The following is a 20,263-nucleotide window of genomic DNA, read 5'->3' on the forward strand; positions in this document are numbered from 1 at the left end:
TTCATTCTCGTAATTTCTACTTCATTCTTGTAAGATTTCGACTTTATTCTCATTTCAACTTTATTCTCGTAATTTCGACTGTATTCTCGTAATTTCTACTTCATTCTTGTAAGATTTCGACTTTATTCTCATTTCAACTTTATTCTCGTAATTTCGACTTCATTCTTGTAAGATTTCGACTTTATTCTCGTAATTTCGACTTCATTCTTGTAAGATTTCGACTTTATTCTCGTAATACTTTGACTTTATTCTCGTGATTCTACTTCATTCTCGTAATTTCGACTTTATTCTCGTAATTTCGACTTCATTCTTGTAAGATTTCGACTTTATTCTCGTAATACTTTGACTTTATTCTCGTGATTCTACTTCATTCTCGTAATTTCGACTTTATTCTCGTAATTTCTACTTCATTCTCGTAATTTCTACTTCATTCTTGTAAGATTTCGACTTTATTCTCATTTCAACTTTATTCTCGTAATTTCGACTGTATTCTCGTAATTTCTACTTCATTCTTGTAAGATTTCGACTTTATTCTCGTAATTTCGACTTTATTCTCGTAATTTCGACTTTATTCTCGTTAGGTTTCGACTGTATTCTCGGAATTTCAACTTCATTCTTGTAAGATTTTGACTTTATTCTCATTTCAACTTCATTCTCGTAATTTCGACTTCATTCTTGTAAGATTTCGACTTTATTCTCGTAATACTTTGACTTTATTCTCGTGATTCTACTTCATTCTCGTAATTTCGACTTTATTCTCGTAATTTCAACATCATTCTTGTAAGATTTCGACTTTATTCTCGTAATTTCGACTTTATTCTCGTAATTTCGACTTTATTCTCGTTAGGTTTCGACTGTATTCTCGGAATTTCAACTTCATTCTTGTAAGATTTTGACTTTATTCTCATTTCAACTTCATTCTCGTAATTTCGACTTCATTCTTGTAAGATTTCGACTTTATTCTCGTAATACTTTGACTTTATTCTCGTGATTCTACTTCATTCTCGTAATTTCGACTTTACTCTCATAATTTCGACTTTACCCTCATAATTTCGACTTTATTCTCTTAAGGTTTCGACTTTATTCTCATAATTTCAACCTTATTCTTGTAATATTTCGACTTTATTCTCATAATTTTGACTTCATTCTTGTTAGATTTCGACTTTATTCTTGTAATTCTACTTCATTCTGGTAATTTCGACTTTATTCTTGTAATTTCGACTTCATTCTTGTAAGATTTCGACTTTATTGTGGTAATACTTTGACTTTATTCTCGTAATTCAACTTCATTCTTGTAATATTAAAGGTGCCATAGAATGCATTTTTGAGAATATTTTAAATTGTTCTCTGATATCTACATAGAAGGTATATGGCATAGGAAAGGGCAAAAAAATCTCCAGAAATGGTTTTACAGGTCCATTTACAACCCTAGGATTTGTCCCTAGAATGAAATGCTTTGTTATTGCCTTTTTTGGAAGCTTCATGAATATTAATGAGCTCTGCTCTGATTGGCTGTTTCACAGAGCTGCTCATCTCTATAGCTCGCACATTGATAAAAATATATATTAGGAGCTCTATACGCTTTTAATATGCGTCCATGTCCTATGTCATGTCCATGTACTGAACTGTTATAATTCAACTATGCCAAGGTAAACACAATTTTCCATTCTATGGCACCTTTAAGAATTTAACCCTGTAGTTTGACTTTATTCTCATAATTTAGATTTTTTATTCTCATAATTCGACTTCATTCTATTTTTTTTATGACGGTTAGTTTCGTTAATGGATTTGAACTCTATTCTTGTGCTGATGAAAATGGAAAATGTTTTTCAATATATTTCTTCCTCAAAAATACAGAAAGATTCATTAATAGAAGACAGAATTAATAGAATTATCATAACAGGGTTCCAACGTTTATTTTTTATGCATGGTTCAGTTTTGTTTTCATTAACATATCTTGGTAATTAACATTTCAGAGGTTGTCAGGAAAATGAATTTGCTCTTTCTTCGTGTCATGCATGGCCTAAAACGCTTGTCGGCTCGATTTAATGTGGATGTTTGGGTAAAAATCTCAGCCAGAGGTTGTGACTAACAGAACACATTCTGGATGATTTGTCTCCTCTTTCTGTCTCCAGAGCTCTGGCTGAATGTCATATTTCACCCCAAAATGAACATTACACCTCCAAATCATACTTGTTTCTTTCTAACTTTGGCCTGATGATTCCAAAAATAGCGCTTTTTGCCTCCGCTTGTCACACTTTCTTACTAAATACGATGCATTTTGTGGCATTTTTGCTTTTACAGCCGTTCGTAACGTGAAGAAACTGCAATAAAGACATGATTCCTATTTTCATCTGAGCCAGATTACAGCTATTTGTTTAATTCTGGAACTATTTTTTATATGCATGACATTATTTTATACCTTTAGGCCTGATTCTTCTCTTTTTTTGCTCCTTAGCAGATTGTAAGTTACTGATTTTTGTCTTTAAAAACTAAACTTTTGACATTTGACTGCTTTGGTTTTATATGTAGATGTGTCAAAGACGTTAAGAACGTCAAAAGATGGTTTCAAATACATTTTTGGAGAATAAAATATCAATATTTGGTTTAAATAATGTTACACTGTCATTCAGTGTAACAATATTTCTGTACAAATTTAAACAACATGATTATTCTGTCTACATATTAAAATGTTTAATAATATAAGGGAGCATATAAAATTGTATTGTGTTTTAATTGAGTAAAAAATTCTTACTGACAAATAGGCAAAACTTAGGATAGTGGCTAAATGTAGAATTATAACTAATTGGTATTTGGGGTGAAAGTAATTTGTCTTTTAATATGTTATAAATAGATTTTTGCTGTAAATATCCCTGAGAAGGTTGTTACACTGAATGCCATTTTAGTGCGTGTCTTCTGTAAATTTGGGAAAAATGTGTGATATTTATTTTTTGCTCAGAAAAAAAACAAACAAAGCAAAAATGCAATTAAATTAAACAGAAAACTTTTTAATATTTTTTGGAAAAACAATAACAATTTAGAAGTATTACACTTATTGTATTTATGCTTAAAACCCTTTTCGTCTTTGACCCATATATATATATAATTCTAAATAGTCAGTATTGGCTGACAAATTTAGTATCAGTGCATCTCTAATATACTGTATAAAATTATATAATAAATTGAAAAAAAATATATTTTGTGAATAATTTTTTTTAATAAAAAATATGTATTTTTGCACTCAATGTCATCAAATTTTAATAATATATATAATATAAGGAATTTTTTTTTTTTTTCAAGATGCTTGCTTGTTTTTTTATAAGTACATTTGAGGATTTTTTAAAAACATTTTAACCCTGAATGGCCTTAAAAATGCTTCAGTTTCTTTAGGCAAAATGTTATATAATGTCAATATCTTTAAATGTATCTTTAAATGTATCAAAACTTAATTTTTGATTAGTAATATGCATTGCTAAGAACTTCATTTGGACAACTTTAAAGGCGATTTTCTCTTTTTTTTTTTTTTGCACCCTCAGATTTTCAAATATTTGAATCTCGGCCAAATATTGTCCGATCCTAACAAACTATACGTAAATGGAAAGCTTATTTATTTATTTATTTATTTTCTTATGACTTATGATGGTTTTGTGGTTCGGGGTCACATTTGTTGGTGAGAAATTGTGACTTGGTTTTGTTCTAGACAGGTTTCGTGAGATTCATCTGAATGTTCAGTGGTCTGTCGGTGATGCTTACAGCAGCAGCTTTTGCTGGTTTGAAATGTAAATGTCTGTAAATGCTGATTTGGTCTTTGTGGTGAGAAGAACTGAGACGAAGGTCAGTTTCGGTCGAGCAGCGATTAAGACTTCAGCTCCAGTCCGGATGATTTCACTGTTTTATTGAGTTTGACAGGAACGGACGACGGTTATTTGACCTTTGGACGTCCAGATATGAATAATGGACTATATGTAAATGTAAATGTGGTTTTGAGCATTTATATTCACTAGCCATGCCAGAGTCAACAGTTCAGCTCTCAGATTTAATGCACTGTAAGTCATTCTAGATACAGTTGAGGCCAAAAGTTTACATCCCCCTTTCAAAATGCTAATTTTTTTTTCCTTCTGGAGCATCAGTGAGTGTTTGAACCTTCTGTAATAGTTGCATATGAGTCCCTCAGTTGTCCTCAGTGTGAAAAGATGGATCTCAAAATCATACAGTCATTGTTGGAAAGGGTTCAAATACACAAAAATGCTGGAAAACCAAAGAATTTGTGGGAGCTGAAGGATTTTTCTGAAGAGCAGCAGACAGTTTAACTGTTCAGGACAAACATGGGACTCATGAACAACTACCACTAAACAAGAAACACAGCTGTGGATCATTCAGGTACAGTAACAACACAGTGTTAAAAACCAAGGGGATGTACTGTAAACTTCATAAATGTAGCTATTATTTTCTCTTGTGGACTGTATGTAAACATCTTTAATGTGAAACATCGTATTCAGGTCAGTACTTAACAAACAATAGCATGCATTTTATATGATCCCTCTTATTTTTGTAAAATAATTAACATTTAGCAAATTCTGAAAGGAAGATGTAAACTTTCGACCTCAACTGTGGATGCATAATGCCTAATGCGTAAATGTAAAAACACGAAGAGAAATTGTGCACCACATTAGAGATGCATGAAATAGTTCTACTTTATATATATTTTTTTGTCTCAATCAGTCATGCATTTATTTATTTTTATCCTAAACAGCATCATAAGCCCTATTTTTATGGAACTACTTAAGTAGGAGTTTTTCTTGCATATACAGCAAATTATGTATGGTTCTTCTGCTAATTCAGTTCCACTCTGCAAAAAATGCTTTTCCTACTTAGATTTTTTTTTGTCTTGTTTCCAGACAAAATATCTAAAAATTCTTAAATCAAGCAGGATTTTCTAGATAAGTAAAAATTATTGTCTTGTTTTCAGAAAAATTAAGTCGAAATGAAGTGAGTTTTTGCTTAGAACAAGCAAAATAATCTGCCAATGGGGTGAGAAAAATAATTATTTACAGTTTTAAATATGATTTTTTTGCTTACCTCATTTGCAGATTATTTTGCTTGTTCTAAGCAAAACGCACTTCATTTCGACTAAATTTTGCTTAGTACGAGGAAAATAATCTGCCAATGGGGTAAGCAAAAATAAATCTTGTTTCAAACAGAAAATATTATTTTTAATACCCCATTGGCAGATTATTAAGCTAGTTTCAAGCAAAAACTCACTTTATTTTGACTTGTTTTTTCTGAAAACAAGAAAATAATTTGATTTATTTGATCCTTGATTTAAGAATTTTTAGAAATTATGGCTGGAAACAAGACAAAAATTCTAAGTAGGAAAAGCATTTTTTGCAGTGCAAAATATATAGAGGATACCGTTCTTGTACTTTCGCTGCAAAAAATGCTTTCTAACTTAGATTTTTTTTGTCTTGTTTTCAGCCAAAATATCTAAAAAAAAATGCAAATGAAGAAGGATTTTCTAGACAAGTAAAAATGATTGTATTGTTTTCAGAAAAAAAAAAAAAAAAGTCAAAATTAAGTGCGTTTTTGCTTGAAACTAGCTAAATAATCTGCCAATGGGGTAAGAAAAATAATCTTTTCTGTTTGAAATAAGATTTTTTTTTTTTGCTTACCCCATTGGCAGATTATTTTCCTCTTACTAAGCAAAACTCGCTTAATTTTGACTTGTTTTTTTTTTTTTCTGAAAACAAGACAATAGTTTTACTCGTCGTCTTTAATTTAAGAATTTTTAGATATTTTGCAGAGAAACAAGCCAATAAAACTAAGTAAGAAAAGCTTTTTTTTTGCAGTGAATTATGCCATTTTCAGATTCAACACAGAAATCAAAGTGATTGTTATGCTCTTTTCTGCCAAAGAAACTCAATGCTGAAAGCAGCATCAGTTTTGTTGCAAATAGCAGATGCATTTATCCAAAGCGATTTGCATTGCATTCAACTTATATGTTTTATTGGTTTATGCCTCATAATCAAACCCATAGTATTGGAGCTGCTAGCAGCATTTTTTCTATCTTGGCTTCAAGAATGCATTACATTGCATTCTGTAACTGACTCATTTAGAGTCATTTAGAAAACAAATCCCGTCTGAATAGTGCTGACAGCATTAATTTAGTTTTAATAGATTGTTTCGTAGCCTAGAACAGTTTAGTTGTATTTATTGCAGCTCTGTATTCCATTGGGTTTCTTTCACTTGTAGAGACTCTGACCGCTTGTCCTGCTTTCTTGGGATTTTTGCATGCCTTAAACCCTCCTGTTTCTTTTGCATGTGACAGAAGACGTCTCAGAACACTCTGGACCCTTTTATATCGTTAATGAGTCAAATTATATGCAGCACAGGAAGAACATAGAGGGACAAGTGAGAAGTTACCGTGACCGTGTCTATCTGCTTCGTCTGTCTCTATTTCCTCTCGCGGGACGTCATTAAAATCCAGCGCTCGACACCTGAGCCGCTCATCGCCGCTTGTTGCCGATCCTCCCAAACTCCCAGCGCTGCGATACCGTGCCACGTCCCGCTTACCTGCGCCAGGTGATGTTTCTCAGGAGATGGTGACCGTCTGATGCAGCACAAGACAAGTCAAGTGCTCATCTTTTGCTCTATCACTCACACTTGTTCTCAGATTGAAAGAGTAAAATGATAATATTAAGAAATATTAGTACAATTTCGAATTGCAAATGAAACAAGCTACTAACAAATCGGAGATAATGACATTGTTCAAAAGTTTAGGGTTACTTCTGCTCAAAAATGCAGTAAAAATCTGAAATATTATTGTCATTTAAAATAGCTGTTGACTTTGTGAATATATTTTAAAGTATAATTTATTTCTGGGATGCGCAGCTGAATTTTCAGCATCAGTACTTCAGTATTCATAGTCATGGGATACTTCAGATATCTTTCCAATATGCTGGTCAAGAAATATTTCTTCCATTCATTTTCTTATAAATATTATAAACCGGTTTTGTGGATTCTTTCTTTTTCGTGGAAACCATAAGATTTCTTTAAGCCTTCTTTGATTAGTAGAAAATTCGTAATCTGGGGTTTGTACTTTTTTTATATTTTAATGTTTCGTAAGAAGTTTCATCTGCTCACCCAGGCTGCCTTTTTTTTTTTTATCAAAAATGCAGTAAAAATCTGAAATATTATTGCCATTTAAAATAGCTGTGTACTGTGTGAATAAATTTAAAAATGTAATTTATTTCTGTGATGTTCAACTGAATTTTCAGCATCATTACTTCATTCTTCAGTCACATGATCCTTCAGAAATTATTCTAATATGCTGATCAAAAAACATTTATTTTTATTACTAAATATTTATTATTATTATTATTATCATTTTGTTATACATATTATGAAGCAGTTTTGCGGCTTCCTTTTTTTGTGGAAACCATGATATATTTTTAAGATGTCTTTGATGAATACAAAGTTCATAGTTTGGGGTTTACAGTGCCTTGCGAAATTATTCATTTTTTTCACATTTTGTTATGTTGCTGCCTTATGTTAAACTACTTTAAATTACTCTTTTTCCCACATCAATCTACACTCCCTACTCCATAATGGCAAAGCAAAAAATAGGTTTTTAACATTTGTGCAAATTTATTAAAAAATAAAAAACTGAAAAGATCCCGTTGCATAAGTATTCATACCTTTTCTGGGACACTGGAAATTTATCTCAGGAGCATTCATATTGCTTCTAGATGTTCCTACACTTGGAGTGGAGTTAAACTGTGGCAAATTCATTTGAATGAGTCTGATTTAGAAACACACACACCTCTCAGAAAAGGTCTAACAGCTGAAAATGCATCTCAGAGCAAAAACCAAGTCCTGAGGTCAAGATAACTGCCTGTAGAGCTCAGAGACAGACTTGCGTTAAGGCGATGATCTAGAGAAGAGTTCAGAAACAAATCTGCTGCATTGAAGGTTGACAGAAGCATTCTCCATAATGGAAGACGACTGGAACAACTAGGACTCTAGAAAATGTCCAAGCTGACAGAGATGGAGAGGTGAAAAGGTGAGGCAAAGAATGGCAGATAATTGCCAAATGCAGATGTGCAAAGATGGTCACATCAGACCCAAAAACACTTGAGGCTGTAAAGGTGCTTCAACTATGTACTGAGTTAAGGGGATGAATACTTATGCAATCTACTTATTTCAGTGTTTTTATTTTTTATTTTTATAAACTTGTAAAATTTGCAAATCTGGTTTTTGCTTTGTCATTATTATGGTGTATGGAGTGTAAATTGATGTGGGGAAAAACTCATTTAAAGCAATTTATCGTAATGTTCCAGCAAAACAAAATGTGAAAAAAAAATGATTTTTGGATTTTTTTTTTATGTTTTTTAAAGAAGCCTCTTCTGCTCACCAAGGATGCTTTTATTTGATCAAAAATGCAGTAAAAATCTAAAATTTTATTACAAATTAAAATAGCCAATTTAAGTATGAATATGTCTTAAAATGTAATTTATTTCTGTGATTAAAACTAGATTTTTTCCATCATTGATCCAGTCTTCAGTGTCACATGAACCTTCAGAAATTATTCCAATATGCTGACCAAGAAACATTTCTTCTTATTATAAAATGTTTTTAAAAGAAGTCTCGTCTGCTCGCTAAGGATGCCTTTGTTTGATCAAAAAATGCTGTAAAAATCTGTAATATTATTACATATTAAAATAGCCATTTTCTATATGAGTATATCTTAAAATGTAATTTATTTCTGTGATTTGCAGCTGAATTTTCAGCATTACTCCAGCCCTCAGTGCCACATGATCTTTCGGAAACCATTCTAATATACTGATCAAGAAACATTTATTATTATTCATCTTTAATGAATAAAAAGTTACAATTCCTACTTTCATGCTTGTTTTGACTACTTATCAACAGCATTTGTTTGAAAAAGAAATTGTTTGCAACATTAAAAATGTCTTTACTGTTGTTTTTGATCATTGCTTTGATGGTTCTTTGCTGAATAAAAGCATTAAATCCTTTGTTAAAAAAATTATGCCATGTTTTTATGTCTTTTGCAGAAAAAAACACTGCAAAATATATTTTTAAAAACCATGACTTTTTTTTAGAATTCTTTGCATAGAAAGTTCAAAAGCAGCATTTATTTGAACTTGAAATCATTTTTGTCACTTTTTAGATCAATATAATATAAAAATCTTAAAAACAAAGGTGCTATAAAAGGTTCTTCACGGTGATGCCATAGAAGAATCATTTTTGGTTCCACAAAGAACCATTCAGTTAAAGGTTCTTTAAAGAACCACCTCTTTCTTACCTTTTTATAATCCGAAGAACCTTCTTTCTCCACAAGGAACATTTGTGAAACAGAAAGGTTCTTCAGATGTTAAAGTTTCTTTGTAGAACCATTTAGACAAAAAATGCTCAGAATATAGAATGCATTAAATTGATCCAAAAAGTGACAAAAATTATTTCTAGTTCAAATAAATGCTGCTTTTGAACTTTCTGTGCAAAGAATTCTGAAAAAAAGTCACTTTTTTAATATTTTGAAGTGTTTTTTTTTCTAAAGACACAAAACAGATTTTTTAAGGAATTAATGCTTTTATTCAGCAAAGAAACATCAAATCAATGATCAAACACAACAGTTTTTGTTGACATTTAAATGTTGCAAACGATTTATTTTTCGAACAAATGCTGTTAATAAGTAGTCAAAACAAACATTAAAGTAAAAATTTTAACTTTTCATTCTAAAAAGTTCTGAAATAAGTCTCATCTGCTCACAAAGGCTGCCTTTATTTGATAAAAAAAAATCCAGTCAAAATCTGAAATATTATAATTTAAAATAGCAATTTTCTATGTGAGTATATTTCAAAATGTAATTTATTTCTGTGATCAAAGCTGAGTTTTCAGCAGCATTACTCCAGTCCTCAGTGTCACATGATCCTTCAGAAAACAGTAAACACATTTTAATGTTGCAAACGATTGCTTTTTCGAACAAATGCTGTTAATAAGTAGTCAAAACAAACATTAAAGTAAAAATTTTAACTTTTCATTCTAAAAAGTTCTGAAATAAGTCTCATCTGCTCACAAAGGCTGCCTTTATTTGATAAAAAAATGCTGTAAAAATCTGTAATATTATTACATATTAAAATAGCCATTTTCTATATGAGTCTATCTTAAAATGTAATTTATTTCTGTGATTTGCAGCTGAATTTTCAGCATTACTCCAGCCCTCAGTGCCACATGATCCTTCAGAAACCATTCTAATATACTGATCAAGAAACATTTATTATTCATCTTTAATGAATAAAAAGTTAAAATTCCTACTTTCATGCTTGTTTTGACTACTTATCAACAGCATTTGTTTGAAAAAGAAATTGTTTGCAACATTAAAAAAGTCTTTACTGTTGTTTTTGATCATTGATTTGATGGTTCTTTGCTGAATAAAAGCATTCTATCCTTTGTTAAAAAAATTATGCCATGTTTTTATGTCTTTTGCAGAAGAAAACACTGCAAAATATATTTTTAAAAACCATGACTCTTTTTTCAGAATTCTTTGCATAGAAAGTTCAAAATTTTATTTGAACTTGAAATCATTTTTGTCACTTTTTAGATCAATGTAATGCATCTTTTTCTCAAAAAAAAACAAACAAAAAAAACAAAAACAAAACAAAGGTGCTATAAAAGGTTCTTCACGGTGATGCCATAGAAGAATCATTTTTGGTTCCACAAAGAACCATTCAGTTAAAGGTTCTTTAAAGAACCACCTCTTTCTTACCTTTTTATAATCCGAAGAACCTTCTTTCTCCACAAGGAACATTTGTGAAACAGAAAGGTTCTTCAGATGTTAAAGTTTCTTTGTAGAACCATTTAGACAAAAAATGCTCAGAATATAGAATGCATTAAATTGATCCAAAAAGTGACAAAAATTATTTCTAGTTCAAATAAATGCTGCTTTTGAACTTTCTGTGCAAAGAATTCTGAAAAAAAGTCACTTTTTTAATATTTTGAAGTGTTTTTTTTTTTCTAAAGACACAAAACAGATTTTTTAAGGAATTAATGCTTTTATTCAGCAAAGAAACATCAAATCAATGATCAAACACAACAGTTTTTGTTGACATTTAAATGTTGCAAACGATTTATTTTTCGAACAAATGCTGTTAATAAGTAGTCAAAACAAACATTAAAGTAAAAATTGTAACTTTTTATTCTAAAAAGTTCTAAAAGAAGTCTCATCTGCTCACTAAGGCTGCCATTATTTGATTAAAAATGCAGTCAAAATCTGAAATATTATTACAATTTAAAATAGCAATTTTCTATGTAGGTATATCTTAAAATGTAATTTATTTCTGTGATCAAAGCTGAGTTTTCAGCATCATTACTCCAGTCCTCAGTGCCACATGATCCTTCAAAAAACAGTAAACACATGTTAATGTTGCAAACGATTGCTTTTTCGAACAAATGCTGTTAATAAGTAGTCAAAACAAACATGAAAGTAAAAATTTTAACTTTTCATTCTAAAAAGTTCTGAAATAAGTCTCATCTGCTCACAAAGGCTGCCTTTATTTGATAAAAAAATGCTGTAAAAATCTGTAATATTATTACATATTAAAATAGCCATTTTCTATATGAGTATATCTTAAAATGTAATTTATTTCTGTGATTTGCAGCTGAATTTTCAGCATTACTCCAGCCCTCAGTGCCACATGATCCTTCGGAAACCATTCTAATATACTGATCAAGAAACATTTATTATTCATCTTTAATGAATAAAAAGTTAAAATTCCTACTTTCATGCTTGTTTTGACTACTTATCAACAGCATTTGTTTGAAAAAGAAATTGTTTGCAACATTAAAAAAGTCTTTACTGTTGTTTTTGATCATTGATTTGATGGTTCTTTGCTGAATAAAAGCATTCTATCCTTTGTTAAAAAAATTATGCCATGTTTTTATGTCTTTTGCAGAAGGCTGCCTTTATTTGATAAAAAAATCCAGTCAAAATCTGAAATATTATAATTTAAAATAGCAATTTTCTATGTGAGTATATTTTAAAATGTAATTTATTTCTGTGATCAAAGCTTCGGAAAACAGTGAACACATTTCAATGTTGCAAACGATTGCTTTTTCGAACAAATGCTGTTAATAAGTAGTCAAAACGAGCATGAAAGTAACAATTTAAACTCTTTATTCTAAAAAGCATATTGGAATGATTTCTGAAGGATCATGTGGCATCTTTATTTTTAAGAGTGTACTGACACTAAACTTTTGAATGGTACTATATAGTATCAAGTGTAATATTACCTCTGTCACCCAACATACTAACATTATCCGCAACAACCTGATCTCCGCAGTCTCCCGGGGATCCTTCAGCGCTGCAATACGGTGTGACTCACGATTCTCGATTGAAATAAAAGCTTCCTAACCTGCAATCATCAAACAGCCCCTCTAATCCGCCCTCGACACGCGCTCTCCCTCATTTCTCTCCGCCGCGCCGCAAATGACTGTTATCTCATCAAATGGATGAGTCGTTCTGTAATTTGAAGGCAATTGCTGGTCATTTTCAGAGCGTTTTGCACGGCTCTCGTCGGTGTCTGCGCGCTCCGACTGCCGGCGAGAGTTCATTGAGATTATTAGGCTTTATCTGGAGAGGGAAAGGGAAGCCCTCGGCTGATGACTGAGGCGGATGACTAATTGAATATTTTGTAAAGCGCTCTTATCTGATTACTGTGTGTGTTTCCTTGTAGGTGATGAAACGTGTGAAGCCGGGCCTGAAAGAGTATGAGATGGAGAGGTGAGTGCTGATCGATGGATTGATTTCATTGATTCCTGTGCCCTGATTAAATCCCCTCATCTAAAGTGAAGCTTAATGAAGAAAATCACAGTCTTTTCCCATGAACTCGCTCTCAGAATCAACTCATGTTTCCATTTATCTGAGAACCGACTGAAGTAAATACTTCACAATGAAACCTACCGTGAATCACAGACTTTTGCAAGTTATAGTGCTGGTTTTGACAAGATGGAAACGTCAATTAGTTTTTTGTTGGTCTAGTGTTTTGGAAACCAGTTTGTGTGGATGGTTCATCTAAATGATGTGGTTTACAAACAGTGATGAGATTCTCTTTAACTTTTTTATCTTTGTAGTCTTTTGTAATTGTTTTGTGTGTTTTCTGCTGTTATGTCGTTTTTTGAATGGAACTATATTAACATTCAAAAGCCTCTCCTGATCACCAAGGCTGCATTTTCTCAATCAAAAATACAGTAGAAATATGAAATATTATTATGATTTAAAATAGCTGCTTTCTATGTGAATATCTGTTAAAGTGTAATTTATTCCTGTTATCAAAGCTGGATTTTCAGCACCATTACTCCAGTCTGCATCATTTTCAGCACCATTACTCCAGTCTGTGTCACATGATTCTTTAGAAATCGTTTTATTATGCTGATTTGCTGCATTTATTTGATCATAAATGCTGTAAAAATGTGAAATATTATTATGATTTAAAATAGGTTCTTTCTATGTGAATATTTTTTCAATTGTAATTTATTTCTGTGATCAAAGCTGATTTTTCAGCATCGTTACTTCGGTCTTCGGTGTCACATGATCCTTTAGAAATTATTCTAATTTTCTATGTGCTGCATTTATTTGATCAAAAAAATGTAAATATTATTAGGAATTAAACTAACTGTTTTCTATTTGAATATCTGTTAAAATGTAATTTATTTCTGCGATCAAAGCTGCATTTTCAGATCATGTGACACTGAAGACTGGGGTAATGATGCTGAAAATGTAGCTTTAATCAGAGAAATAAATTACATGTTAACCGATATTCACATAGAAAAGAGCTATTTTAAATCATAATAATTTTTCACATTTTTTACAGTGTTTTTGATCAAATAAATGCAGCAAATCAGCATATAAGAATGGTTTCTGAAGGGTTATGTGATGCTAAAGACTAGAGTAATGATGCTGAAATTTCAGCTTTGATCACAAGAAATAAATGACATTTTAACAGATATTCACATAGAAAATAGCTAATTGAAATCATAATAATATTTCACATTTTACAGTATTTTTGATCAAATAAATGCAGCAAATCAGCACATTAGAATGATTTCTGAAGGATCACGTGACACTGAAAACTGTAGTAATGATGCTAAAAATCCGGCTTTAATCACAGAAATAAATAGCATTTTAATAGATATTTACATAAAATGCAGCTATTTTAAATCATAATAATATTCCAATTTTTTACAGTATTTTTGATCAAATAAATGCAGCAAACGAACATATTAGAATGATTTCTGAAGGATCACGTGACACTGAAAACTGTAGTAATGATGCTAAAAATCTGGCTTTAATCACATAAATAAATAGCATTTTAATAGATATTTACATAAAATGCAGCTATTTTAAATCATAATAATATTTAAATTTTTTACAGTATTTTTGATCAAATAAATGCAGCAAACGAACATATTAGAATGATTTCTGAAGGATCACGTGACACTGAAAACTGTAGTAATGATGCTAAAAATCTGGCTTTAATCACATAAATAAATAGCATTTTAATAGATATTTACATAAAATGCAGCTATTTTAAATCATAATAATATTTACATTTTTTACAGTATTTTTGATCAAATAAATGCAGCAAACGAACATATTAGAATGATTTCTGAAGTATCATGTGATGCTAAAGACTAAAGTAATGATGCTGAAAATTCAGCTTTGATCACAGGAATAAATTACATTTTAATAGATATTCACATAGAGAACATATATTTTAAATCATAATAATATTTCAATTTTTACAGTATTTTGATCAAATAACTGATCAGAACAGAATCGATTCAGAGTATGTTTCATCTGTGTGAGGTGTTGATCTTTTAGCGGTATTAGTGTTTTTAGTCTGATAAGACCAGCCGACCTCTTCTCTCCTCACCAAACAAAAGCTCTGATAAGCTGCGGCTTTTTACAGGGATTTTCTCTCAATATCTGCAGCAGGAGAAGTGTAAGATAAGGCCGACTCCCTCCACTCGTTTTGTCCTCCAAAGAAGCGCCGCAGCGGTGTCCGGAGGTCTCGAAACAGAGACCGCGCAACACTGGCTTTGTCCAGACCTTCAGAGATTGTGATGCATGATCTACTTCCTCTAATGATACCGTCCCTCTCAGCTCCAGCCGCCCAAGTGCATGCTGGGATGTGACCTCTGCATTCATCTCTCCCCCTCTGTGCGGTCGAGAGAAGCCAATTTCCATCCAATTTTCTTCAAACTTTCTTTTTTTCTGTGAATGTCAGTTTCCTGCAGGGATCATGAAGGATTTTAATGTTGAGCTGTGTTATGTGTCTGCTGCAGTCCTACAGTCACATTAGGCCATTAGGGGCCAGTGATTCACTGATGACTGGACATAATGAGAGACTGTGGCAAACAGGTGTGTGTGTGTGTGTGTGTGTGTGTGTGTGTGTGTGTGTGTGTGTGTGTGTGTGTGTGTGTGTGTGTGTGTGTGGCGTAACAGGACAGACCCGCAGGCAAGGTCATGCCATGCAGCGACTCACTAGACTCACTCAGTACAGCAGCGGTCACATTTTCTCACACACACTCACTAGGGACCAGTGATATTTGAGGTGAAACATCTTCACAGAAACAAAAACATGACTGGATTTGCTCAAGTTTGTACTGGCTTGAGTTTGCAAACAAGTATCTTGAGAAGTTTGAGGTTGGTATGATTCTGAAAACAGTCTCTCCTGCTCACAAAGACTACATTTATTTGATAAAAAATACAGTAAAAATGTTAAATAATATAATGATTTCAAACAGCTGTTTTCTATGAAAATATGAGGTAAGATTGTATTTATTTCTGTGATCAAAGCTGAATTTTCAGCATCATCACTTCAGTCTTTAGGGTCACATGATCCTACAGAAATCATTTTAATATACTGATTTGCTGCATTTGTTTGATCAAAAATACAGTAAAAATTTGAAATATTATTATGATTTAAAATAACTAATTTCTATGTGAATATATGTTCAACTTTAATTTATTTCTGCGATCAAAGCTGAATTTTCAGCATCATTACTCCAGTTTTCAGTGTCACGTGATACTTCAGAAATCATTCTAATGTGCTGATTTGCTGCAATTATTTGATCAAAAATACAGTAAAAATTTTGAATAATATTATGATTTAAAATAACTCATTTCTATGTGAATATATGTTCAACTTTAATTTATTTCTGTGAACAAAGCTGAATTTTCAGCATCATTACTCCAGTCTTCAGTGTCACATGATTCTTCAGAAATCATTCTAATATGCTGATTTGCTGCATTCAAATATATTGTCAAAAATGTGAAATATTAAGGTTTAAAATAACTAATTTCTATTTTAATATATCTCAAACTTTAATTTATTTCTGTGATCAAAGCTGAATTTTCAGTATCATTACTCCAGTCTTCAGTGTCACGATTCTTCATTCTAATGTGCTGATTTGCTGCATTTATTCGATCAAAAATACAGTAAAAATTTTGAATAATATTATGATTTAAAATAACTCATTTCTATGTGAATATATGTTCAACTTTAATTTATTTCTGTGATCAAAGTTGAATTTTCAGCATCGTCTTTACTCTAGTCTTGTCACATGATCCTTCAGAAATCATTCTAATATGCTGATTTGCTGCATTAATTTGATCAAAAATACAGTAAAAAATGTGAAATATTATTAGGATTTAAAATAACTAATTTCTATGTGAATATCTGTTAAACTTTAATTTATTTCTGTGATCAAATCTGAATTTTTTAGCATCATCTTTTCTCCAGTCTTGTCACATGATCCTTCAGAAATAATTTTAATATACTGGTTTACTGCATTTATTTGATCAAAAATACAGTAAAAATTGTAAATAATATTATGATTTAAAATAACTAATTTCTATGTGAATATCTGTTAAACTTTAATTTATTTCTGTGATCAAAGCTGAATTTTCAGTATCATTACTCCAGTCTTCAGTGTCACGATTCTTCATTCTAATGTGCTGATTTGCTGCATTTATTCGATCAAAAATACAGTAAAAATTTTGAATAATATTATGATTTAAAATAACTCATTTCTATGTGAATATATGTTCAACTTTAATTTATTTCTGTGATCAAAGTTGAATTTTCAGCATCGTCTTTACTCTAGTCTTGTCACATGATCCTTCAGAAATAATTTTAATATACTGGTTTACTGCATTTATTTGATCAAAAATACAGTAAAAATTGTAAATAATATTATGATTTAAAATAACTAATTTCTATGTGAATATATGTTAAACTTTAATTTATTTCTGTGATCAAAGTTGAATTTTCAGCATCGTCTTTACTCTAGTCGTGTCACATGATCCTTCAGAAATAATTTTAATATACTGGTTTACTGCATTTATTTGATCAAAAATACAGTAAAAATTGTAAATAATATTATGATTTAAAATAACTAATTTCTATGTGAATATATGTTCAATTTTAATTTATTTCTTTGATCAAACAGAATTTTCAGCATCATTACTCCAGTTTTCAGTGTCCCATGATTCTTCAGAAATCATTCTAATATGCTGATTTGCTGGAATTAATTTGTCAAAAATACATAAATAATTTGAAATAATATTATGATTTAAAATAACAAATGTCTATGGGAATATATGTCAAACTTTAATTTATTTCTGTGGTCAAAGCTGAATTTTCAGCATCATCTTTACTTCAGTCTTGAGTCGCATGATTCACAGATGTATATAAGCTCAAAAGAACAGCATTTATTTAAAATAGAAATCTTTTTTATATCTGAATGGAGTGAAACTCTGAAATTGTGCAGTCTGTTATTTTTGTTCTCTGCAAAACAAAACACTGCAACAATTTATATGAAGGTCCACAAAACAATTCATTTTTATTGGTTATGATGGCATTTGTTGACAGTACCTCATGGTTTAGTTGGTTAGTGATGAAAACTACAATACAACTGAATTTTCTTAACTCAAGCTGTCAGAAAGAGCTGAACACACACCGCTAAAACTCACATATAAACAGTCCCAAGATGAAAACAGCATAGGCGCTGATTTTTTCCTAATGTATCACAGCATAGACGCTCATTTTTAACACTCATTTTTGCTTCATTACATTTGTAATTGCTTATTAAATGAGGCAGCTGAGTCTCCTCAGTGGGAATGACACAGAAATCCACCGCAAAAGCTCATTTATGGCTTTGTCGAAATGAAAATATCCCATTTTTAGTTGTTTTTTTATCAACATGGCATCACTTCTTGGCTCTTTGACAAAGATGGAGTAGGAGTGATTATAATAAACAATTAAAATATTAGATTAATACTAGATTTCTAAAGAAATCAGCCATTATTCCAGTTCTCAGTGTCACACGATCCTTCAGAAATCATTCTAATATGCCGATTTGCTGCTCAAGAAACATTTCTGATTAGTATCAATGTTGAAAACAGTTGTGCTGTTTAATATTTTTAAATATTTATATAAAAACTAAAATTTTAATCTAATCTAATCTACCTAAAGAAATATTCTTCAGGGTTCTTTGACCAAAGTTCAAGAGAACAGCATTTATCTGAGATGGAATTGGCCTTTAAAAGTAATTAATGATTTTTAAAATATGTATTTATTTATTCATTAATTAAGAAAAAAAATTAACATTTATTTAAATTTTTAATGTATACATTTTTAATTTTCATGGATTTTTTTTTTTGTAATTTTTTTTGGCTTTTTGACAGATCAAGTAGAAGTAATTGACCTAACTAATTTATTAATTTATTCAATCATTCATTCATTCATTTAAGGATTGCTAATTTATATATTATTATTATTATTATTATTATTATTATTATTTATTTATTTATTTTTTGGGGCTAGTTTCTTGGCTTTTTCACAGATCAAGTAGAAGTAAATATAGAAACAATATTACAATTTTATGTTTATCTAAAGTATTTTTCAGGATTTATTTGAGAGGCAATTGACCTCTGAAAGTAATATAAGAAACTAGAAGTATATATATATATATATATATATATATATATATATATATATATATTCATTCATTCATTCATTAATTTAAGGATTACAAAAAATAAAATAAAATCAATTTTATTAAATTTTTTAATAAATACATTTTTAATTGTCATGGATTTTTTTGTGGCTTGTTTAACAGATTTATTTATTCATTCATTTAAGGATTTCTAAAACAATGAAATAAAAAAAAATTTTAATGGATTTTTTTTTTTTTTTTCATTTCTTTGTCAAGTAGAAGTAAATGTAAAAACAATATTATAAAAAAAATAAAATAAAATACATGTATTGAAAAAAAGACCAGACTAAAACGATAACAAGTTTACTAATAAAAATAACTAATTAAATGATTTTCTTTTTCACTATTTTTAGGACTTTTTTTTGTATCTCAGAGGTAAGTCTTGTGATAACAACAGAAAAACTCGCAATCTCATTGAATGTGCATTAGCGGCCGCACACAGGCTTCTGCGTCTCGTGGGAAAAACCGTGCAGGATTTGAGACACAGAATCGATTTAAATTGAGTTTTGTTGCAGGAGCGAGCGAATAGAGGATCCTCTCACCGCTGCACAATGCTGGAAACTTCATTATTTACTTTTAACTCCTTAATTCTCCTTTGAATTGTGTGAATGTGTGTGGGATAGTTTGGTAATTAGATGCACTGAGGGCTGGCAGCTCTGCTGATGTTAGATTTAGAGGTGCTTTCATCATCTAGAGGACATTTGGAGAACATGAGTTTACTGAAAACATGAGAAACATGAGAGGATAACAGCAGGAAAGTCCATTGATTGCCTTCTTTTTTAAGCAGTGAATCTCAATCTTTTTGACTTTAAGGCGCTCTGTTGTCCACAGCAATATCCAAAGCTCTCCTTCCATCATTTATTTCCTTTACTCTGTTTTTCTAACGTGTTTTAATCTGTAGATACTTCTAGTTTCTTTTAATTAAAGCCCACAATTACGGATGTTTTTAGACCTGAATGTTCTGTAGGGATCTCAATTTTTAACCAAAGAGTTAAGATTTACTGGAAAATGATTAATATAATCGATATAATATTATAGATTTGCACACTTTTTGTAAATTATTTATGGGGGAAAAAATATTTGAAACATATATAATATATATATATATATATATATATATATATATATATATATATATATATATATATATATTTTTTTTTTTTTTTATATATATATATATATATAT

General features: G+C 30.6%; 1 protein-coding gene across 1 annotated transcript in view; it reads left to right on the forward strand.

The window, feature by feature from the left end:
- The window catches only part of LOC141345390 (xaa-Pro dipeptidase-like), a 60,297-nt gene extending 47,482 nt beyond the window's left edge, over positions 1–12,815 (forward strand). Inside the window, exon 8 of the mRNA XM_073850243.1 lies at positions 12,750–12,815. Coding sequence (XP_073706344.1) covers positions 12,750–12,800 — 51 coding nt within the window. The 3' untranslated portion in view covers positions 12,801–12,815. The remainder of the gene's footprint in view (positions 1–12,749) is intronic.
- Positions 12,816–20,263: the final 7,448 nt, after the last annotated feature.

This window comes from Garra rufa, chromosome 11 (genome assembly GCF_049309525.1).
Source record: "Garra rufa chromosome 11, GarRuf1.0, whole genome shotgun sequence".
Lineage (NCBI taxonomy): Eukaryota > Metazoa > Chordata > Actinopteri > Cypriniformes > Cyprinidae > Garra > Garra rufa.